Genomic DNA, 24,558 nt, shown 5'->3' on the forward strand with positions numbered 1-24,558 from the left:
GCTGCCTCACTTTGTGGAAATCATGTGTTCCAGAAGTTCTGCTTTTCTGATTTACTCTCAACAATTCTGAGAGAACAGTAGGCAAAAAAAAAAAGCTGGGAAATAAAGGAAAAGTATGTTTACTTCAGAAGTGTTAAATTGGCACAGCTGTGCCAGCAGAGTCCTTCAGGCAAGACCTGGTTCTAGGAAAGATCCTTGTCTTTGGAGCAGGACATAGTTCATGTGGAAGCTGCCAAATGCCAGTTCTCCTGGAAGCTGCACTCAGCCCTTAGCAAAGACAGGAATGGTAAGTGTTGTTATGCTCAGGCTGCCTGATCCCCCAGCAGTGGGCAAATGCACCCAGTTTTTTACTAACAGTGTAAGAATCTCTGATACAAGCAGAAATGAAGGACTGCTAAAGGTACTAATCTTCCACTTTAGATCACTGTCTATGTTTCTCAGTTTTATAAGCTGTTTAATTTGTCCATCTGGCAGGGTGGTTGATGGAAACAAACTCCATTTATATCAGCATGGTAAATGGAAGGAATGGCCCTGGCAATTTTCTGTAGTGCTGAGGGTCATCAATTATGCATGTGAATCGATGACAAATCCTCTTTCACTTACAGCAGTCATCAAGCTCTCATGCAGGATACAAGAAAGAAGACAACTGTAGCTTGACAAAGGGAAATCCTCACAGATATTTATCTTTTAGTTTATCATTTGATACAGAATTTCTCTCTGTAAAGCAAATGCTCATGGTGTAGTTGATCCTTCATGTAGAGGCTCTCTAACTGCTGTGCTGCTCTGGGTTATCACTGTGAAAAAAGAAATAAAATTGCCAGGAAACAGCACAAAAAGGCAAACTCCTGTGAAACCATTCAAGACTCCGGACTAAACAATTCAGTGTTTTTCCTGCAAGATTGCTTCAGGAGTGCCTATCTGCACTACTTTAAAGGCTGGGGACTTGAGTTAGGATCACAATTTTGGGAGTACTTAGCTAGAAGAGAGTTTTTAGTTGTGCTTGCTTTTGTGTTGTAAATGTTTGATTTTTTTTGCAGAGAGAAAAACTTATTTGTTGATGTAACAAAGAATTCTGCTAAGGCTGGAACTTTCTAAGATGATGAATTTTAAGTTTGGCTTCCCTTCTTTCTCATCTTGACATTGTATTTGAAATGACTTTGGGTTTTTTCCCTAGCAAATAACAAATGATCCCTGTGACTCTGTAATTAACTACACTTCCCCCTCCCCTCCTTTTACGGAGTTTCTTTTCCAGCAGCACAGCTGTGCCAGGGCAGTGCTAGATGGTGGTGCTGTTCTGCTGCTCAGCAGGTGCTAGGCTGTTCTTGCTGTTCCTCCTCTGCAGTGCCAGCTCTATGTCCAGCTCTCTCAGCTGCTTCAGGAAGCCCCTGTTTGGCATGATGCAGCGGTGCCTTGCCACCTGCTCGATGGCATCCACCACCGTCATGTTCTTGTGGATCATCAGGTAAGCCAGGACCAGCGTGGCAGAGCGGCTGCGGCCCATGGCGCAGTGAACCAGCACCTTGCCTGTGGAAACAGAGGCACACGTCACAGCTGACACGGGGGGCTGCTTTCCTCTTGGCAGCGAAGGTTTCTGTAGTGCCCCTGCTCTGGTTGGTGTCTGACTCCCCTCACCAGCACTCAGTAAGCCTCTCTACAGCCTCAGTTTTCCCTCGTATGAAAAATCTTACAGCTGAACACCATCTACAGTAGGGATGATCCATTTAATTCTGTAGGGGGATAGAATATAAGAAAATAGTGTAGAAGGTAATCTTACCCCTAAGGAGTTGCAGCTGGGCCAATTATCAAAGATTAGGAGGAGGCCTGACTTTAACAGGCCACAGCTGTAACCAATGAGAAGATGATGCTATAAAAGAGTGGGGTGGCTGGGTGAGAGGGGAACTGGAGTCAGTGGCTGCTTTGTGAAGAAGAAAGAGTCAGTGCTCTGAGGAGCTGCCCATGAGAAACGCCAAGAAGGTATGGAACTTTTGTGATAGGAGGGAACCTATGGAATGTATGGAAGTATGGAGTGCCTGCAATAAGATAACAAAATAATTCTACACCAAATATCTTTTTATTTGTGGACAAAGCTTGCAGAGGAGGCCTGGGGACTGTGTTAAGTATCATAGCAAGCCCTGCTGCAGCCTTGACTTAGATGCCTCACAGTGCGTTTGCAATTCTGTGTTTGGGAATAATAACTAAAGCACAAGGGTGTGGGAGGGTTTGGTGTGCTGTCAGACTGTCCTTCCATGAGAATAAATGGCATGCATGGGGAGTGCCTTTCCCATTTCTACTAACTAGACACACAAAGTAACCAAATTGGGTTTTGGTTTTTGTTGGGGCAATAATGTCTTTTGAGATCTAGATCACATCACTTTTTGCCAGTTTTTGAGGGCAGACAATAAAAAAGGCCAGGCATATAACTTCTTTCCAGGAGTTGGAAAGAAACCACTTCTTACTCTATAGAAAAGCTGCTGTAGAAATTTCTGGCTAGCACCCTGTTGTGTTGAATGCAAGTGATGTTTCACCACCACCATCATGTGAGTGTTTTAATACGATCATCTCCCTGCAGTAGGAGCCTGTCTCATCCCCTGTGAGTGCAGAGTCTCTGCCAAGAGTTTTCACCTCCAAATAAACATGCTGCAGTTTAACTCTGTGACACTGCTTGGCTTAGCTTGGGACTTCCAGAGGCAGGAAGTCATTGGCTTTGGATAGTAACAAGGTTGGAAGCCTTGTGGAGCCTTCCCTGTTAGGAGTATCTGGGGGAGGTGGAGGAAGAGAACAGTAAGTGGGTTCAGGTCTGATTGACAGGTTTTGAAACACTTCAAAAGATTTCCAAAAATGATTCAAAGCCCTCGAGGGGTTCTCACAAAAGGTTGAACTGCTGAAGGAAGTAGATTTGGAGCACACTCTCTAACACCCTGCTAAGCAGAATTGCCACAGGAGAAAAAAATAAAAACTGTGCTATCAGGGCCAATAATAGTTTATCTCTGTCAGCTATGCCTAGTGAGAAGTGCTGGGTGCAAAGCCATGGCTCCTGCAGATTAACTCCTTTGCTTCCAGGCACAAGAGGATGCCTTGGCACAAGCAGCATTGCTGTGTAATGGATGCATCAAGAACTGCCAGCACTAAAGGATTAATGGTTACAGTCTGCATCCTAATCCCAGCAGATAGTCTTTGAGGCATCTTGGCAAAGTTCCAGTCCTTCTGATAACTAAAAGTGCCTCTTCCTCTCCTGGAAAATGATAATCCATTCTATTATTGCTGCAAATATTTAAAGTGGATGAAAAGACACATTTGTTTAGCCGTTCAGTGCTTCTCTTTAGAGCTTCCCATCTTGTAAATCTGTTACTGTTGAGGTGGTAAAATAGGTGATGGGACAAGGAGCACTTTGCTTTGTGTGGGTGGCAAATGGAGGAGATCTAGGAGAAAATACAGTTTTGTATTGTGTTAACAAAGGCAAAAAATGGCTGTACAATCTTCTGAAATGTCCACTGGTTTGCAGAAAAGGAAGTTTGTCCTTGCTCTGTGTGAATAGTCAAGAGCCAACTGCCTGTTACAGCAGAACACTGAGACTCTTCTGCAGAGCCACGTCCCTTCTGTACTATTTTGTAGTCTCTTCCATTCTAATATAAGGACCACTCTGAACCCTCATTCCCCGAAAGGAATGTCTTGGATTCTGACCACTTATATCTTCAAGGTGTGCCAGAATATGCAGCATCAGTGCACAGAGACAGAGGTCTGCTGAGTGGTGACAGATCTCTGAAATACTTTGTTCACTTGACTTGGGTTTGTGTTTCTTGAAAATTTGTCTAGATGCAGTACTATTTTTCCAGAATCATTTGGAGCCTTGAATGTTGAGGTCTTTGGTCAAAAGCCTCAGGTCTTTGTCATTTTCTCATATGTTTCTTCCCACTTCGTTTTAAAATTTGTCTTTTGTGTATTTTCCCCAAATATTTTAACATGAAGTGAAAATGCCATTCCCCTTTATTCTACATTTTGAGGAACTAAAATTTCAAGGTAATGAATATTAAATCTGTAGCTTAGTAGGAAACCTAAAAAAAAAATCTTAAAATAATGTCGTCTTTTCATGTTATACAGGCCTCACTGATAAATATTTTAAGCTGTTCTATGGTCTGAATTGCACGTTTTGGGAAAGCTTTCTGCCCATCTGAATGACAGCATGCATAATTGGCACTCATTAGAGTTTGCCTCTAAATCTTACCCTTATAACTGCTCTTATGTCCATCAGCCCATGCTTAAGCCCTACAAATACTGTTCTGATCAGGGAGTTTCTTTATCATCATGAAGATTTTAAATGTTAAGTCGGAATTAGGACTGTTTTGACAGCATCCGAAGTGCCAAGCTTTCTGGTCTGTTTCAGAGAGGGCCTTCTTCATTAGAATGACAATTTGTTTCAACAGCATTGACTATTGAGCCTCTTCCTCGCAAAAATCATTATCTAAAGACATCTATTCAATGAATGTGATCGTTTGGCTGAAGGTCATACCCCAGATACAGCCAGAGCAAATTCATCAACATGCAGATTCTGGTCACACAAGCTGAGGCTTTTTCCTTTCTCCCCCTTTCCCTCTCTGTGTTTGCTCAGCTCTAATACAAAGCAGCAAAGCAATGCAAAGCTGTTACTGATCAGAAGTATTGAGCACCACACACTGAAGTCCCATGTCATTACCACTGGAGGCAGGTGCTTGGTTACTTCATCCAAAATCCTGTTTAGGAATCTGGATGCTCTTTGTCAATCAGGAAGGAGCACACAAGTGCACCTTCATTGCCTGTTCATTTGGCACTTGAAATGCAGAACGCCTTTCTGCACTAGGTGTGCATTCACAAATAACACATGTATGTTGTTGGAGGAGAGCCCTGGGTACCTCTAGTCTTTTCTTCCATAGGAGGCATCAGTCCACACTTTAGCTTCTTGGAGTCATTCTATTCTGTAAATGTGTATTGGGAAGTTACTGTCAAGCTTTAAACCTGTGTCATCCTGGGCCATGCATCGTGTCTTTGGACATCTCTGGCTGGGATAAGAGGTGTACATACACACATCTTACTTTTCTCTCATGAGAAAGCTAAGAGTTTGCTCTTTTTCTTCATGAGTGTTATGGTAGGTCTTCATCAGAACAGATCCTCGTTAACTTGTTTAAAAGCCATTTGAATACGGCAGAAGTGACGACAGCTACAGAAATCACTGCCATTTGTAGTATCTACTTGAGTGCAGATTTTTTTGTTTTGTTTGTTCACCCAGTCACTCCAATTTCATTTTGTTTTCCAGTGCTGGGCTGATGCTTGCTACTGTCTCAGGACTTCGTGGACTTTGATGTGGTTTTGAAACAAAAAGGTTAATATCCCCCCTATCTCATCCTTTCCTCCTACAACATTTATTGGGAAGCAAGGCTTTTTTTCTTGCCCTTGCTGCTTCCCTTGTGCTTGTTTCTTTACCTCAATGCAGCAGACTAAAGTCTTATGGGAACAGGAGGACGGTGGGAATGAAGAAGTCTGCATTTCTTATTCCACCTACTCCAGTCTGACACTGACCTCTGGCCTCCAGCCATGGCTAGACACGGGTGTGTGCTAGTTATCCTCTCCTTTCCAAAGGCACTGCTCCAGACACGCTTTTTTAAAATGCTGGGTATCTTTCTTCATAAGCAAGTAAGCTCCTGAAGCAGTTTCTCCTGCGATTAGGACTTTGATTTTTAAAACTGATCTGCTTTCAAGGTTTTCTCCTGAGCAAGGGAAGGAACTGTTGTGTGGTCTGTACTTGTTGAAAGGGCAGAAGTGTAAAGACCTGGCTGGCTATTGGAAGCAAGTCAGGTAGTAACTGCCTGCAGCTGAGCTAGACAGCCAAGAACAGAAGCTGACACAAGGCTAGAAACTTGATATCTGACCCTCTGATATTAAGGTCTCTATAGGTCAGCAGGAAAGTTTTAAGTTTCTCAGCTGGTTTCTGGTAAAATATCTTGCTGTGATTTTTTTTAAAAGTATGTGAAGGGAAGGAGTAGGAGTAATATTGAAAGTCAGTGTGAGGCCTAGGCTGTAGCACTTGACATCAGTGTCAAGCTTTCTGATAGAACACTGCTGGAGATCAGCAAATAATGAATTGTAGTAATCAAGCTGAGAAATTACAAATACTTTAATGAAATGTTTCTAGTTTACTGCTGTCAGAGCTGTATCAGTTCCCTGCTGCTTGGAAGATGGCAGAGAAATGTTACAGGTTGGGGTAGATCTGATGGCCAGGTAGGAGGGGTGGTTTCTATATTTATAGAGGGAATCTAATGGTGCAGAGCATGAAGCTGTGGAATGATAGCATGGAATGTCTGAGACCATTGTATTCTACTCCCACCACTATGCAACTAATATTTATTAACCCTGTCTTGATAGGGGCTAATTAGGAAAAGGAGGAAAAGACAGCATATTCATGGCACCTAGGCAATTTCCAGTTGTCTCATGTGTTTTTGAAGGAGTCAAAACAACAACAAAAAATCTGTCAGACAGGACCCCTTGATACAAGCTGTGATGAGAACTTTGACAAAAGTGCTTGCTAAGAGGCTCTTAGGGTGGTATTAGTGGGAAGGGTCCTAAATACATCACTGCCTTCTCTTAAACTCATTCCCTACTACTAGTTGTATTGTCTCTGGTAAACTATATTGGACTTGTTTCATTCCTGCAAGGTAAAATGCGATTGAACTATGCTTTGAATTAGTTGTGGTAAATATTATACTGGTTGGAACCGTTTTCAGCACCCTCCTTACTTCTTTCATCCTGAAGTGCATTATCAATGAATTTGGAAGCCGAGTAGAAGAACTGGCTGAGGTCGAAGGTGGGGAGGTCGTCAGCCTCCACGCCGTGGTACTGCAGGGCCATGCTGCTGTAGTAGCGCGCTCCTGTGTCCACGTTGCGCTGCCCGTGCGCCGCGTTCAGGATGTGCGTGAACCCCGCCTTCTCCAGGCTGTAGCGGTCCAGTGCCGTTTTCCTGGGAAAACAAGAGCTGCCATGTAACTCAGCAACCGTCTTCAAGGCTAGGAAAAAAAAAAAAATTAAGAAAACCTCTGCTTTGGTATGTTCTAAATGTTAGTGAAACTGATAATGCTTTAACAGTGCATAATTTACCATTTTAAGGATCTTAAGATATTGTTATTCCGTTTGAAGCTGTCATTCTTCTGCAGTTCCTAATTATCTCCCCCAGATCCTTAGAGCATGTTTAATGTGGATTTATTTTGCCGTTACCTGTGCACATAGGCAATACTGCCTTCCATCCATCTTGTACAAGAAGAAACTTGGGATACAGAAAGAAATAGAAGGAATTATCTAAAGTCAGGAAAGGAAATCAGTGGCAGAACTTGAAATAGGACCCATGAATGCTGTTTTCCCCTTCTGTCCTATCAAATGATATTGCAGATATAATAAGAGTCTGTAATGTGTGAATAGTAAAATCGTCTGGGATTCAAAAAGAAACTCTTCTTCCCTAAAAGAGGTTACTGAGTTCTTCTCAATTTCTATTAAAAATGAATACAATTTTAAAATCCCATCCCTATGTGAATATAACTTCCTATCACAACTCCATTTTACTGTCTTGTTTGGTCAAACCAGAGGTCTAAAGCAAAAAGAACTATATAAGGAAATTTGATATTAGCCTTCAGAGGAAGCTGGAATTCATGTATTTAGCTAGAGGTTCTCATTTGTTCTTGTTCTCTCTTCCCTTGGACAAGGGAAGTCAGAGAAGAGAGGAAAGCTTAGATTTGTATGTTCAATATCCACTGTAGGTGCTTGCTTTAGGATAAAATTCCTAAAAAAATGTAGAGTTCATGGCCAGGCATGTAAAAACTTTTTTTCTTCCATTACAGAAAGCTTTTAGTTTGGGAAAATTTTGTTCTGAAAAAGCTGTCAAGTTTCGTTAGTGCCTGGGAAAACTACAAAGCTTTTTACAAAAAGAAAAAATGGCATAACCTTTATTCTGTTAATATATTTTCACATAACTACTGCACGATGTAAAAAAGCTTTTTCCAAACAAAAGTACCTCTCTCCATGAATGTTTCCTGAACACTTCCATGTGTAAATGTAGCTGCTGTCACAGAGGACGTTGTGGTGGGCTACCTGCTGTGTTCCATAATTCTAGAGGTGACAGCCCACAATAGCTTGAAGCTGACTGCCTTTCCAAGCTCTAAGTCAAAACCCTCTCTGAGCAGTCAAGGACCTAATGATTAGAGCACTTAACTGGGATATGGATACTGAAGGTTTTACCTATGCTTGCTCTTACTTAAATTAAGCCCATGATCATTGGCTGCTCTGAGTAAATATTGCCCTGCAGAAATTCCTTTCTGGTTAGGAATGATAATGTCTTGACAGTACTGGTGTTTTTGCTGTGAAATAATGCTACACCTCTGCTATCCAATCATGTAAAAGTCAAATAAAAGCTTCTCTTAGTGTGGTGATGCCTACCTAATAAGTTTAGTAGGAGCGCTGCTAATGGTGTACACTGCCACTTTCACCTCATGTTAAATAATGCCTACTCCTTCCCTTTGCATTCCTATTGCAGTGATTGACTGAGAAAGACTTGCTTTCTTCTCCCTCCTTTTAGGAGGTTTTGTGCCTTAGGATTCCCTGTATGTAAATATTGCCAGCAAAGACACTTCAGTTCTATACTGAAAGGATGGAGAGTACTTAAAATAAAACAGGTTAAATAAAGTGGTGCAGTGAATAACTACTGCTCTTCATTTTGATGTCCTTGAGGTGAGCTACAGTTCCTGCTTTCAAATTAAGCCTGTCTTTGTTTTATCTCCCTGATGCTGGAATGGTTTGCATTCATCAGACAGGCCCAAAGCTTCTGTCCTACAAACCATGTAAGACTGAGGGCTTCAGGTCAAAGACCCATGCACAAGGGGAACCCTTGCAAGTGGAGATTACATGCTGAGTAGGAAGCAGACTGCAGAGTATTTTCAGTAGAAAACCAACTTTTTTTGATGGACTGTACATGCTATCGCACTTTGCCTTCTGCAAGCACTGCTCAGGCTAAAAAATAGCATTAGAATTAAATTATGAAGCTGTTCTGAGCAAGGACAATGTCAAACAATAGGTTACAGTCATTAACATTTGACACTTGTTTTTATATGAAATCAAATTTTCCTGTTTCCTTGATTGTTGATTGCCTTTTGACACAGTGGATGCCACTAATGCATTTTTTCTGATAGTCACACAGTCTTGTTCTGTTTCCTACAACCTGATTTTGCAATGTTGGGTGGCCTCAGTTTTCCAGTACATATTCAGAAAGAAGGGATGCTGTCTTTCAGTAACTTGAATAAGCAGTCAGCTCAGCCTGGCCAAGCTCCTCTCAACTTCCCCTTCCATCTCCCAGTCTTGCCTGTAGCTGCATTCTGTGAATTGGAGGCTCAGGATGGAATTATTTTTATTTAATCAGTTTAATCTTTTTGCATCACAAATGCATTAGCAGATATTTTGCCCTTGACCTGTGGCAGGTTTGGAATATACACATTGTTACTCTGTTTGTTTCCCAATTTGGGCTGGAAATGGACTCAAAAGCAGCAATGCATCAACCTTGAATGGTGTTGCAAAAATTCATTATAAATGCTCAGATGTAACGATATCATCTTCTGTGAAATAACTTTTTTTTAAAAAACAGCAACTTACACGTGTACCGAGGAATTTATGCTGTTTTCCTCAATGCTTGGGCTACTCTGACTTTCAAATGTTATCTGCTTTCTAATTATGCTTGATATGCAGACTGATTTGGCAATGGCCTTTGAACTGAATAGAACCTTACCCAATGGAATTGTTTTCTTTATTATACGGATGCATATTTTCTTTTTTCTACTGACATTGCTAATGTGAAAAACTTCCAGAAAATGAGTGCTCAGTGCTGAGCTCTCAAATCTGTTAAGTTCTCCACATTTTCACTGGAATAGCTATCACTCAAAGTGTGTGTAGGTGTTGTAGAACCTGTTAGTGGAAGCAAGACCTAAAATACCTGCCCTAAGTGGAGCAGGGTCAGTACAGTCCTGTGGCCACGTGGCTTTTGCATCTGCAGGCCAAGCTAGTGCACACAGTCTGTAAAGAGTGTCAGGCACCTTTCTTACAGCAGATACCCTGGACACTTTTATCTATGGAAAGCTTTTCCTAAGGTTTCTAATATTGTTGTGTGGAGAGATGAAGAAACAGTTGTTGTGTAATAGAAAATAGGGTTCACTGGACTGCAAGAGGTGCTTGCCTTGGGCTTTAGAATCTGCATCTTGTGAAAAAAGCTGAAGTGACACTTAGTCTTTTTCAAGAGCAAGAGTGCTTGGTTTCAAACCTAATATGGAGATTAGAAAGTATTTTAGCTCCTTCCTCTTTCTCTCTATCCCCCCAGTCTTATACTTGATAATAATATATTCATAAGAGATTTCACTACTGTTCTTTGAAAATTTTTCCTCTTTTCTTTCCTCATAAAAGAAAGGCAAGAGCCCAGCTGGACCACCACTTGTCATACTGGCTCAGGTTTATCTGCTTTTTACCTCCTGTCTGTCAGTACTTTGTACTTGGATCATAAACATGACCAGGCAGAGAAGGCCTGTGCTGAGACTGACACTGCCATAGTTAAACTTGGGGTCACAGTGGGTTTGCAGCAGCTTGGTGGGCAGTTAGCAGAGCAAGCAACAGCCTGGTGAGGCCCCAGGTGTGGGACCTGGGTGCCTGTAAATGGAAATGTTTCTGTGTCCCTCAACATGTTTGCCTGGACTGCCCATAGCCAGCAGTGAGCTCTGCCTTTGTGGGAAGGACTGGGCTGCTCTCCATCCTCAGCTGAGTCTGCAGTGTCAAAGCTGTTGTGAAAGCATCCCTCTGTACCCTGTAACCAGAGCCCGAGGGGTTTGCTCTGTTTCATCATGCATGATGCCTCTGATTACACCCCAAGGAGAGGGGAGTGCTCTTGGCCTTGCTTGCAGTTTTCACTGTGCCTGAGGTATCAATATTGTAAAGGAAAGAGAGAAATAAATCAGGCATAAATATCTGTGAATATCTGATTGGTTGAGGCTACTAGTAGCATAGGATTGTTCAGGGCAATATGAATCATTACCTTATTGGAGGATTTATGGCTTCATTTCTAATTCAATTTTGACTAGAAAAAGCATCGGGGTTTTTTTTCCTTGCAATTTGCTCACTATCACAGTGTAATAGTCAAGCTAACAACATTCTTTTCCCCTCCTTGGGTGCTGCTGTTTCCTATTAAATTGTGATTAATACTTCCATTTTTGTGATTATGGTTGAATTTTAAGTAGCCATTGTAAAGAGGAGTTTGCTACAAATGCCAGTGTAGGTGAAGCTGTAAGCACTTGGCTACTCTAGCAGTTGTTTTCATTTTGTATATCTCCACCATCTGTGCTATTAGCACTTGATTTCCTTTTACATGGTGCAGCTGTGGTCTCCAGTGTCTGCCTGGAATGCGTTCCCATGCAAGGAAGGTGAAGTGTGGCACTGGGAGATAACAATGAAAATTTCAATGTAATTCAGTTTAGTAAGAGATGACCTGTGCTGATTAGTCCCATGCTAAAGCTCATCAGCTCTTCAGTTCAGAGCACATAAACTTATGCTAAAAGTTAAGTATACCCAGAAGTCCTTTTCTCTATGCTAAGCAAAAGCTCAGTGCTTTGCTGAATCTGACCCTGCATTTACTGTAGGGCAGATGGACTCATAAACATGTTTTGAAAGTTCTGAGGCAAGGGGGAATCCCACCTCAATGGTGAAAACTGGAGATAAAATCACTTTCACATATGGATATATTGATACTAGCAGACTCACCAAAAGGGGAAACTGACCCAGACAAAAGTGTCATCCATTTTCAGATGGCTCCCAAAAGACTGTTTACCTCTCTTGGGTTGTGCAAGGGCAAGTAGAGGGCTTGTCTGAGACTTTAACTGTGCCTGTTGTCAGTTTTAAGGCTAAGTTTCATAGGATCAATAGCAAGTGCTGCAGCAAACTCTGTGTTCTTCTGGAAGAAACAATGTGTAAGTAGTTACAACATGAAAAAGAATGCTTTCTTTTAGGTTGCTTTCTCCACTGTACCAAATCCCCTCTCTCTTTTCAAAACTACTGTCATGACAAGCTTTAGTTCCAGCTGCTTTTGTTAGAAAGTTGCCCAAATCAATGGAATTGGAAGACAGGGGGAAAGAGCTTGCAAGCACTGCAGCCTGCACCTTCACACACAGTATCAAGTGTACTGAAAGCAGCTAACAAAGGGAAGATATGTGGCTCATGAGGAAAGCATAAATACAACTAAAGGAAATAGTCCTCCAAAATTCCTCAGGAGGGTGTGGGCAGAGCAACTCCCGCCCCAGGTAAGTTAGCACCTGACAGCTGGTACTGCACGCCAGATGACTGGTGTGCTTTTCAACTTTAAGTAAAGCCAAGTCTCTTAAACTTCATGCAAAGGTTGTGCAATGCAAACATGTTTCAGTATAGACTGTTAAAGCCACAGATTGACGTGACCCAGATTGACAAAACACCAGGAAATCTGAGGCAACATGTTACTAGGAGAGGAATCGCCTCTCTCGAACTTTTCCGTTTTCTTAAGCGCTAAAGGAAAGCTCAGTGCAGGATGATAATTTACCAGATGGTCAGTGTCAGAAAGAAGCTTGCTGAATATAGGCAATATTGACACTTTCTTAAGAAAATCTGGCAGTTCTCCCTCCTGTGGAGAGATGTTGAGAATTTCCAATAATACTGACCCAATTTTCCTTGGTAACTCTAGCACTGAGGGAGTCTCGAGATAGTGTAGCATTGTATCCCCTTTTCCTTCTGAGGTGTTGCTCCATTTCTCTGGGTACCTCCTGCTCAGTGTGAATTAAAAGAATTTTTAGGTACCACTGAAAACAGTGAGCAAGATCATCAGAATATGGGATGGAAAATATTTAGTGTTTGATTTTCCTCTAGCCCTAAATGGTGGATGTAGTTTTTGTAAGTGATACAACCTAGATAGAGCAAATAGCTCTCTGCTTTCTATACAGCAAAGGCACCAAGCACTCATGCTGTGGTCAGGCAGTTCCTGGTCTTGACTTCAGCCACTTATCAAATGTTAGAGATCACTGATAGAATGGAGAAGTGTTACTTGTCTCAGAAACCACTGGAGCGTTGAGGTTTATTGTCCGCTGTTAAAGATCTGATTTTCTGGATTGTTAAACTGCTGTTACAATTGGCAGGTTCTCATTCTACCCAAGTTAAAACTATGTCCTCAATAGTGTTGTTATAATCTAAATCTGTATTTGCTTCTATTTTTATATTATTAATACTGATGTAGATGCTAGGAGTTCGTAATGCTAAACAATGGGAGGTAGCTGTTTTCTAGCCTGAGAGAGTCCCATCTGTTTTCTTCTAGGTTAGTGTAAATTGTCTTTTTACTTGGTCACTTGCAAAAAGCCATGCTGTATTGCTTCTCTGCAGAAAGGTAAGAGGAGAGGATGAGTTTTAGTTATGCATACATTTCATGTTTAGTTATTTATCTTAATTATCATGCATTGCAAATTGTGGGTTTGGGTTACTCATCTTCCTTACCTGCATCAGTTCTGAAGGCCATGAGTCATGGCAAGGCATAGGCACAGACCATAGCTTTTGTGAATTGCAAGCTGTTCAGCTGCATACCCAGAAAATTATTTTTCATACTTAACTTGTAACGAATTACATTTCAAAAGACTTTTTTTTTTTTTCTGGGAGTAGTTTGAGAACATGGCAAGATCTGAAACTGTGATCAGGCCTTAAATCCTAAGGAGATCTAGTGCATGTTCAAGAACAAAACAAATTGGGAGGCCTTTGTCTTCAGCTGAAATATTCTTTGAACTTCAGAAATATGGAAGCCTAAACATCATCTCAAATAATAAGGCCATCACTGAAGAGCTGCAAGAAGAAACTACAAGATGAGTAACTGGCAGAGACTTTCCATGTGATCCCAGTGAACCAAGCAGGTTTGGGATTTGCCAGTAAAACTGCCTCCAAGCAACCAGGTGGCCAGAGAAACAAAGGAGAAAAACAAGGCTGCTTTCTATCCCTTTAGAGGACTTCTAAATATGAGGAGGATACATGCAAACACTAATCCTGGTAGCAATTGACTCAAAATCTTGGCCAAGAGTGTTTTATTCCTGTTGCTGGGCTGTGTCATACAAATTCCAGTATCTGGTTTTTAAAAGCCCTTGGAACTTGCTGGGGGAAAATTTCAATTGGAGTTGAACACAGCATGTTATATTTTGAGGCTTTGATTATTCTGGGTCTGACAGGCTCATAGAGATTTCATTGCCTCTGGGCAACATCTGCAGTGAAGCCTCATAACAAAAGGATGGAGTGGCCTCACAGGGCTCCTTGATAGCCTGGATTGCATTAGAAGGAAGATGTGGTTACGTAGTCAGGGTAATTAATTAGCATTTCCATAAGCAGTCACAAGTCCTGTTAACCTTGTAAATGCACGAGGCAGGAATGAAGCACAGATGTGGAGGCTCTGAAGATAAACTCTGGATGTATGTGTTCATTTGATTTTGTTGATGAGTTCCACCAAATTCTTTCAACATTAACCTTAATTTAGCTTGGCTAAAGATACAAATGCACCCAACATCTGTTCATGGCTTGTGGCATCTCTTTGGCCACTAGTTCTAAAACAAGATCTTAAAACAATACAAAAATCCTGCCACACTGAGGGGGTAGGCTGTTGGTCAGGAGTAAGATATGGAGCTGGCTCCAGGAAATATATAAATGTCCGTGGACTTTGCCTATTTCAAAGCAAATTTTAGTTAAGGTAGTGAAAACCTGCATCTTGCATGCAGACTAGTTCACAGATTTTCTGCCATGTCAAGTTTGCCCTTGCCTGGCTGACAATAGTAGTTCTCTTTTGGGGAGTTCCATTTTCAGGTGAAGTTTTATTTCTGTCCCCCCCCACCTGCTCCTTACTTGTTTTTCCTTCTCCATTGGTTTTCTCATGCTTTTGTCTTGTCATGGTGGGGAACTTGCTTTCCTTTGAAGCACCACTGGTTTTCCTCTTGACTTAAGACCAGTCCTCAGCAGAAACACATTACCCAGCATGACAGGTTGTAGCTCTACGTGCCTCTCAGGAAGTTTGTATTTTTGTTCCTCTGGTTAGTTTGTATGAAGTGCCAGGTGTGTGGTGTATTCAGAGTTACACCTTCTAGCTTTTACTAAATTACAAGGTGTAAGAAGCCACTGCTACAGAAGATTACAGGAAAGAGTCAGTGACTGCTGTCCTGGGCTGAGAGACTGACTTCTTGTCTGGTCACATCCCTTTGCTCAGCAGGCACAGTTATAGCTTCATCACAGAGATTAGAGGAAAATTATTCTAACAGCTTCATTCAGAATAATTCTGATGGTGATTCTAAACAATGAAGTAGGAAATAAATGCCAGAACAGGCTGTTCTTTATGGTAAATCTTGAGTTAGAGATATCTAACAGGAGGGGCAGGGCAGGATGTCAAGAGAAAAACTCAATCCCCTTTTCTTCCTGAATCATTTAGACAGGCTGTTCCCATGGTTTAATTTTTTTATCCCACACAACATACACACACACACACACTCTCTCCCATCCCTGTCTCTAAAAGTGGGAGCCTTGGCTGGGTACAAGACCAGAACTCTTGTGTCTTTCTGTTGCCTCTGGCGCCACAGAAGTAATTGGTGGATGATATTAGGAGCCTTGTAACTTTCAAAGCTGTATATCTTTCCTCTTTTATAAGCTGGCAACAGATGCATTTTAGGACCTTTTAAAAAATTATTGAGAACTTTGGAGCCACTGGGGCTCCTACTTGTGTCTTTCAGTGATGATGTAAAAATATATGTCATGTTAGTGCAGGGTGTAGAGGAAAATGGGAATTGGACCAATAATGGCAAAGGGATAAGAAAGGCTCTCTTGCTCTGCTCAGGGCTTGGGCTGGGGGATTTTCTGATGGCATGTCTCCTGCTGCAGCAGTCTTCTCTGCTTCGTGGAATAGACTGCTTCTAGTTTAGTCCTCTGCTCAGCAGGACTAAGTCTGTTTTGTGGGTTTGTTTTTTTTTTTTCTAAATCACACTTGGTCAGATCAGTGAGACACATCTCTGCAGCTTTGCCTTCCTCAAGGTTCTGTTTGCTTTAATCTCTTGAGCCATCTGGAAATGCAGAGTGTTCTATGTCCACAAGCACAGGCTTGGAAATGCAGAAATACTACTGCAGGGTGAGCTGTCTCTTCAGACACTATTCAAGAATTACATTTTAGGCCTAAACCAACCTAAGGTGTGGCAAACACATCCAGGCCATGCTCTGTAACTGTGGAACAACTTTCACTCAGAGATAAATAACAAATTGCTCCTTGAAACTAACCATTTAAAAATAGATCACGACGAGCTTCAACCTCTGCAGCCTACACTGGTGCCGCAACCAGCGCTGTCACTCTGTCTTTAAAACCAGCGCTGTCACTCTGTCTTTACCAGCAGATCCGGCTGCACTTCCTCTGCTCTTTCCTGCAGCAGCAGTGACAGCCAGGGCCATGCCAGGCTCTGACATCTGTCAGTGGTTTCAAACACTTTGCTCTGTCAGTGAGCTGTGTTTAGAAGAGCTTGGTCTCTCCTGTGTAGAGGAGGTGTAGTAGATACACTTAGTTGTTACACGGGGGGTACTGTGAACACTTACTCGTCTCCTATGTAGAGGTTGGGCCAGACTTCATTGACATGAGTGTACTGTGGGCAGCCCTTCCACAAGAGCCTCTCCAGTTCAAATGCCCCTGGGGTACAATAATCCTCATCAGGATCTACTTTGACTGCTGTATATGCATTTTTCTTCCCAGCATTCCAGCTTCCTGATGACATCTTGTCCATGAAGTGGCGCTCTCAGGATGTGTGAGAAACTGGAAGGCAACCAAAACAGAACATTAACCCAAGGGAGCACAAAGCCAGTGACTCCTGCTCACTGTGGCATCCTGGGAGCACTGACCGGGTGGGATTGAGCATTGCTTGAGACAGATGTACCTGTTCTGTGGCAAACACAGACTTGCACCTGGATTTCTGCCTCCCCAGAGTGAGGTGAGGAATATGTTGTTGGATGAGCTCACCAGCAAAGGAAACAAAACTCAGAGGTTTGAGATTATTGAAGTTCAGTGTCTGTCTGGATTTTGTTTCCTGAAAAATCTACTGGCAAGAATTTGGTAGGTCTAACAGCCTAGGGATCTAAAGCACCTAGGGGAACTGAGTGCAAATTTAAGTTGTTGGGGTTTTTTATCATTAACTAAGACCCTCCTAAAAGCTCATCCTTTGTGATTTTCAGCAACATAGGGAGAGGAAATGTGTCTGTTTGGGTGAATGTTGTGTGTACTGTTGTACTCTCTTCTACTCTTATTTTCCAATGTTACCAGCTGCAGATTCCCTGTTTGCTGCATCTCCCTGTGGGCTCTGTTTTTATTTCTTCTTCTGGGCTCTCTGGTGTCTCAGAGTAGCAGTTGTTCATGTCTTATTCCCTTGAAGGGATAAACTGAACCTTGTGGCTCTGTAAGAGACTTGTAACAAGATGTGGAGTTGGGCTTGATCTTATGAAGTGTGCAAGTAGAGCCTGCCAAAAATCCACCTTTCTTGCAGGCAATGAATCCTGTAGTTGCTCCCAATTTTTTTTTTTTGTGTGTGTGTGTCTGTTGGCTGCTGAATGTTTGTGTCCTTTTAATTCAAAAAATCTGGCTAATGCTTTCATGTGGCTATTGTCGAGCTGAAAGCAGGATGTCCATTTTTCACTGACATCCCAAGTACCCATGGGGTTTGTTTGCTCAGTTTGGGCTCTTTTGTGCCTGTCATGTTCTGTTTCTCTACAAAGCTTGAAAAAGCCAAATGATTGCTGTTTTCCTACTCCAAAGCTGTGTAAGATTGTGGAGTCTGTTTTTGACTGGCAAGTGTACACCTTTGTTCAAAAATTGGCTTGCTTTCACTGGCAAGGGGATTTATCTTTCAGCCAAGCTTCTTAAAACATGATGATGATGTTTAGCTAAGTGGTCCTCTCTTGAGATTTTTAAAGGGCTCTGAGAATTCCAGCTTGTAGTAAATTTTCTTTGGGCTCGTCTTGCATGCTTATGTGTAGTACCAAGTCCCATCTATCTGCCCCAGTAGCCATGCTCTGGGAGAGCCTTTTTGCTTCTTGTGCCAGAATGATGCTAATTGCACATGCAGACTCAGCAGTGTAGATAATGTTTGTCTACAGAGATACAAATCTAAGTCAGTCTGACGTGGGGAGTGATTAGGCTGTTATCTAGGAATTGATAAGAACTGCTATTTGTCTAGTAAGGAATTATAACTGAGAGCCTGTTGCCATGATGCTGAAGGACTGACTACTTTTATTCATGGCTCCATAACATGGGATGGAGGAAAGGAAGAAGAGAAAGCACAATGTAATCAGTAATCACAGTTGGTGGCCACAGTGCATTGATTTGTTACACCTCAGAACAGGGCAATTACATCTGCAAATGATCGTTTGTGGTACTGGAACACCGGCACAGTTTGAGCTTGGTTAACACTCTGAAAGCTCGACCACTGCTGAGAAATCCTTGTTGCTGTCTGTCCTGGGAAGCCACATGCTCCCTGAACTTTCAAGTACGCTATGTTCTTTTATGCCTTGCCAATGTTATCTGCTGCAGGGATTTTTAAATTGAATTAGAGCACAGGAAAGCATCAGTTGAAATTCCTCTAATAAAACATGTATTTCAGATTTGACTCTAGACTATGTAAGAAGTAACAGAGTTGAACTAGGAGGAGGGAAAAGGGGGCAAAAGGGCTGGTTTGCTATTTCAGCTCTGGAAGTAATTGCCATGAAGCATTTGGTTGGGGGCAGAAGGGCTTGCATCTTCCCAGGAATCAAAGATGCCTAACCCCATCTCATATTAGTTTTTCTACATACACCAAACAGAGCTCCAGGAAGGCTATTCCCTAGGCCAGCCCTCTTGGAATAAAGAGTGAAAAGTAAATTAGGTTTTTTTTGCGTGGTTGTTCTTAATGCTGTTGTGGGTATAGGAGATGAATGTTTAGCACAAACTCAGGCAGGGAAATCTCAGATTTCTCTGGCAGACTTGTGTGGAGAGGAGACCATGTCTTGCAGAGCGCTCACCCAGTGCAGTCAGATGGCAGCCAGATTGCAGGGTTACCTCTGCACAGGCTTGTTGGAGCAGGCTCCCGCCCCTTGTGGTGCTTCGTGTGGGCTGTAGATGAGTTAGTGCAGGCTGGATGATGTACCAGTGCTGTGCTAGCTTGGCAGTCACCTCATGGCACTGCACTGTGTGGGGACACACAACCTTAGATCACAGAACAGCCTGACTTGGAAGGGACCCACAAGAATCATTGTAAGTGAAGGGCCCACATGGAGATTGTGAGCCTGGCATTATTAGCACCTTGCTCTGACCAACAGAGCTAATCCCAGGGTCATGTGGAAGCTCTCTGGAGTAGGGACTGTCCTAATGTCCATAAAGAACTCTGCACCTTGCCTGCTCCTGGAAATGCTGCTTCAGTGCAGCCTTTTTATTTCCTGGGGGAGTGATGAAAAGTCAACTGTCTGTGGACCTGCCCTTGTCCCAGAGGGCTCTCCCCAGCAGGAGGGTCTGAGCCCAGCTTCAGGGCATACTGAGGAACAGAGCCCTGTATCTGAGGCCAGGAGTTCCCTCCCAGAGAGGCAGGGCAGTCTGTAGCTCATCCCATGCTTTCCCTGTGCCCAGAGCACAGCTTCCCTCTCATTCTGCTGGCCTGTGCCAAGGGCAGGCTGTGTGAGCTGATGGGACCTCCCTGATGCCTCTCTGTGCCAGAGCTGGGTGTGGGGCACACCTCAGTGGGGCCCCAGAGGTGCTGAAGGTGACCCTGTGAGACTGTGCCTGCCTGCTGGGTCCGGCATCCCGCGGGTTCTGCCCTCACTGCAGTGTGCACACAACACTGAACTGCTCCCCACTTCTGCTGTCATGGACTTAAGGGTATTATCAGAACAAGGATGATAAAAATCCAGTCATCTGCATTTTTATACCCTAATCTTTCTCTTCATAAATAAGACCAAAGTGCACGTTATCTAATAAATTTTATTTGTTAATCGCTTGGACGGATGGAATATTTGTCCCCCTTGGGTTATATGTATATAAATGAAAATATTGTTAGTGATTTCACAAAATGGTAATTCAGAATAATGGAGAGTTAATCCTCTTTTCATTAGTGAGCCACTTCAGGACATACACTGTGGCAAATTACACTGCATTTTAAGTCATTCTCAAGTGCTGTGCACTAGGAAAAAAACATTAAACTAGTTTTGCATTGATAGAAGTAATTGTGTGGCTAATTTGGATAAGCAGCATGCATTAGGCACAGCAAAGGAATCTCTTCTTTATGTTCGCTATCTCCTCTACAGCTGCCAGATGGAATTTCTTATACAGCTCTTTAGCTTATTTTATTTTTAACAAAGCAGGGAGGGAGGAAATAAAGTGCAAGGGAAAAAAAAAAAGAAACAAATCTGCCAGTCTATCTGCTGTTTAATTCAGACCATGACAGAGCACACAGTCTAGTGGCTGGAGCACCAATATGGCAGTGAAAGATTTGCCTTCTGCACCATGTTTGGAGTCCCTTGAACTACTCAAATTAATCCAAAATTCCCAGTAAGGCCCTATGAAGTCATAGAATGTAGTGGCCCATTTTCAAATCTGTTCAATTGAAGGGAAGTCCAGTCCCACCAAAAGTGTGTAGGGGTGAGTTAATGCTTTTGGAAATGTCAGTCATGAGCTCTACAGTTTGGTATTCCCATAGATGGGGGAGGAAAACTCAGCTTTTTATCTAGATGTGAACATCAGAGCCTTGGTGGTGCTGTGTACATTTCTAATGCTGGTTTTCCATGTGTAGTGGGAGTTTCTGAGTACTTTGAGACTGAAAGCTCTAAGTCATTAGATACATTACAAAATACTGTGTTTCTTAATATTAATATTTTCTGCTCAACATGCTGTGCAAGACCTAGTGCTGTGTATAAAGACGCCAAACAATTTGGCAAGATTTATGCCTGGGAGTTAGGATCCAAGTCAGCTGTAGAGACTTAAAAAGAAAAAAAATCAGGCGTGCACAGCCAAGGGCTGCATTTGCCTTGTTTCTGTGCAAGGGCCTATATATCCTTTCCTTTTCTGAACCCCTCCCTGGCACAAGGGGTTCCTCCATCACTGCTGTTGTCCCCACCATAGGTACTCTGCTGCCAACTTGCAGCTGTATTTGTCTGCCTGAAGCTTCAGATCTTCAATAAAGTCAGAGCCTGGTGGCCTTGGCATAAAAATGCAATGGGAGAGGCTAAACAAGTAAAAACTGGGAAGAAAAATGGAGACAAGACAATTTTCCTTACTCTTTTCTTTAGAAGTATTAGCTGTTCTGTCATGCAGGGCACAGGGTTTCCTTGCCTTAGTGCCCACTTCAGTCCATATTTATACAGCAGAATAGTTTGTATTCTTTGACCATGTGTCCTGCTCTTGGAAGTTCTCACAGCTCTTGTGACATTGATCACTCATGCTAGTGGTGATTTTGATGCTGGCTTTATTAAATTTAATTTGATGTGCATATGTGTACAAGCCTTGGTTTTGTACTCAGAGCTGTCTAAAAGCAACTTCTCCCTGAAAATACCAGACTATCACAAATTTACCTGGTTTAGCTGAGAAGTGAAAGTTTTTAGCATTTAGCAAACACCTAAATATACAACCTGTTTGTAAATGTGGAGGCAGATTTTAATCTTATTTGTGTTCTGATGCTTTCAGATTTCCCTCCTACCTGTTGTCAGCTCTGAAAAAGGAGTGGAACTGTGATATCACCAGAAGTCTTTTCCCAGATGCCAAGGGAAGCAAAGAGAAATACCTATTAGTGCTGAGCTTTTGATGAGGATTCCACAAAAGTAATGACCTATCTACAGGGCTTTATACCCACCCCAGTGCAACAGGAGATAAACACAGTGCCCTTGAAATTATTTGGGAGTTTCACCCTCAAACATGGGAATTAAAGTAGTTAATCTACTGCCATGAACACTAAATCCAGCAGAAGAACAAAAAAGAGGAACAAAACCCTGAACTTTGATTGAGAAATCATTTCTGTGCATGAAGAACTTGTTACTAAGAAAGTACTCTATTTTCTTTTCTGATCTTGGATACAGGGCAGACTTATTTGAATGTTTTTATTTATCAGGCAGAATTTAACACCATTGAAGTTGTTGGACTTCTACTCTCCTGGGAGTAAAAACTGAGACTTTGCCTTACAGACAACTGCAAAACTAATGGTTTTATATTTACTTACTTCCTTCCTTCAGTTTAATAACCACCTTAGGTAAGAAGTCACAGAGGAACAATGTTTGTAACAAGTGTGTACAAGAGGGAAGGAGCCAAGAGAAGGTAAGGATGGAGAATACCTACACCAGTTCTACACTTTCAAAAAACGTGCAGAAGACTTGAATCTAGTTTAGTAACCAGTCTTCAAGTAAGCTCAGTGCTGAATTCAGAAAAAAAAATCAGATCTAGTGACTGAGAATCTACAGAAACAGTGAGGGAGGATCGACTCAGCAAGTTCTTGAATTTTTAAGAAATGTTCTGTTCTTCCATTTCCAGCCCACATGCCAGACACATACCTCCCTTCAGGGTGAAAAAGTGCTTGCCCTTTTTGAGTATGACTAAGCAGAGGGCTGTTTTATAAACTGGAAAGTTCCTGCAGAAGCCAATGCACATGTCTGGAGCAGAGTGTTTGCACTTGGGCGGAGGGTAAACAGTGTTTTGGTTTCTAAGCTTTTTGTAACTCCAAGTACATCAGCTGAGCTGAGAGCTGGTCACTGCAGTGACAAAAGCTTGCTCTGTCAGATGATTTAATGCAATGCATTGAGAGTGGTGCTCCCTGATACAGCACCCCATGCTGTTTTGCTCAGACTGGGAAGGCTGGCAGCAGCCATGAAGAGCTGTGTGCTTCCCCTGTAACCTCACACTTGTTACACCCCAGGCACTGCAACGAGCTGTGGCAAAAGCTCCTTGGGTGGGGTTATGTCTTGCTTTGTTCTGTTGGGGATTTTTTCCCTAACACTAGGCCAAAAAGGTTACTTTTTTACAAATACTTCTTGTGATGGCGAAGTCTTTCAAAAATATTTTTCTGAAATACCCCAAAAAGAATTTACCAAATTCCAAAACTGGATTTGCAGGATACTTAGGGAAAAAGTACAATCCTGTGTTCCCTATTCCTGGTCCAAGTCTTCACCAAAATTCATTTACTTCAGTTCCTTTATTTAAGCCCTGCATTCTTACGCTTAAAGCATTCATGGACTATATAATAGTTCATCTATTGCAGTCATCTTTAAATAGCTTAAAACCAGAATAATTGTAGCCTCTGTGCAATTATTTCCCAGAACCTCCTGCTGTGAATATTCAAAACTAACCAGTTATTTCAATGAATTTCTAAGCCACATATGACTTTTTAAAAACTTATTTTTGCCCTCATTCTTTATTGTTGAGTGGACTGGTTAACTGAAAACAGATTAAGCTGAGATTTTATTAAACATTATTAGAATGTCCAAGGAAACTTAAAACACAGCATCATCTGAGAGATTTTTAATTCAATTGGAAAAGCTAGATTTGACTAGAGGGTGGAGCAATTACTGAAGAATAAGCAAAATATTCTGGGACAGATATTAAAGTCTTTAAAAATTTCATTTTCATTCCCTAACTTTTACAATGAAATTATCTCCAAGATAATTATGCTTTCTGCACCTAATTTCCTAATTTATAAAGTGATTTCTGTAACACAACAAGTTTGGTTTTCTAAATTTTTTAAAATTATACATTATACTTTCAAAACCTTTTTGAATCTGTAATAATTAATTTTTTTTTCTCTGCAACAAGCTAATGAAATTAATAGTTACCTCGGCAAGTTTTCCAGTTCTTGGGCTGCTTTACTAAGTCCCTGCTTTACTAAACCAGGTTACAAAAGGAAGGAAAAAGGAGCAGAAGTATAGCAGGAAATGCAAATTGCTTAGCCTTACCTGTATGCTTAGGTGGGTGCAGTAAGTAACTGGGTCCTGTGAAGTGCAGCAGAACGACAAAAGAAGCCTCACTAACTGTGCAAGTAGAGTCTATTTTTAGAGGAGGATTTGCTGACTCTGACCTTGAGTGCTGCCCACTCCAAATGACGATCTTTACATCTGCTGGTAAAACTATTCCCTGATGTGACCTGAAACATTAAACCTGGCAGTTTAGTTACCTAGTCTTGGTGTGACTAAGATAACATGATGCCTGCATGTTGACTATAATATAGCAAATATAATCTTTGATGTTGTCCCCTTGTCAAGGCCGATGCGATGTTTACTGCTGCATATGGGTAAGGAGCATTGCACTGCTGTCACTGCTGTTTCCTGTCATGCTGTGCACAAGTGACTTGGCACTGGCACAGCAATGGGCAGTGGGAGAGGTGGCATCCTGACAAGGTCCTTTTCTCTTGCCTGAGCTCCACCAGAAAGCCATCTTCCCCTACTTCTTGTTTTGGTTTTCTCCAGTGCCAACACTTCCAGTACCCATCTAACTTATGAAATGCCTTTCTT

The 24,558-nt window shown here is 42.0% G+C and overlaps 1 protein-coding gene and 1 long non-coding RNA gene across 2 annotated transcripts; one reads left to right on the forward strand and one right to left on the reverse strand.

The window, feature by feature from the left end:
* Positions 1 to 943: 943 nt before the first annotated feature.
* Positions 944 to 16,838, reverse strand: DUSP29 (dual specificity phosphatase 29). The gene is made up of 3 exons (XM_064717252.1): positions 16,654 to 16,838; positions 6,765 to 6,985; positions 944 to 1,524 (listed from the first exon to the last, which is right to left on the reverse strand). Exons 1-3 carry the CDS (start codon positions 16,836 to 16,838, stop codon positions 1,277 to 1,279), a joined length of 654 nt encoding a protein of 217 aa, XP_064573322.1. The 3' UTR covers positions 944 to 1,276.
* On the forward strand, positions 1,912 to 23,744 carry LOC135449862 (uncharacterized). The gene is made up of 4 exons (XR_010440868.1): positions 1,912 to 1,974; positions 13,376 to 13,444; positions 16,808 to 17,042; positions 21,752 to 23,744. It is a non-coding gene; the product is annotated as an uncharacterized LOC135449862 (long non-coding RNA).
* The last annotated feature ends 814 nt before the right edge of the window (positions 23,745 to 24,558 follow it).

The sequence above is a fragment of the Zonotrichia leucophrys genome, chromosome 6, assembly GCF_028769735.1.
Source record: "Zonotrichia leucophrys gambelii isolate GWCS_2022_RI chromosome 6, RI_Zleu_2.0, whole genome shotgun sequence".
Lineage (NCBI taxonomy): Eukaryota > Metazoa > Chordata > Aves > Passeriformes > Passerellidae > Zonotrichia > Zonotrichia leucophrys.

Excerpts from the sequence above, each read along its gene's own strand:
- DUSP29 (XM_064717252.1), bottom strand. The coding sequence starts at position 16,838 with ATGGACAAGATGTCATCAGGAAGCTGGAATGCTGGGAAGAAAAATGCA. Across the intron at positions 6,986-16,653 it reads AACCTCTACATAGGAGACGA|GAAAACGGCACTGGACCGCT; the intron begins GTAAGTGTTCAC and ends TTGTTTTCCCAG. Across the intron at positions 1,525-6,764 it reads TGCACTTCAGGATGAAAGAA|GCAAGGTGCTGGTTCACTGC; the intron begins GTAAGGAGGGTG and ends CTGTTTCCACAG.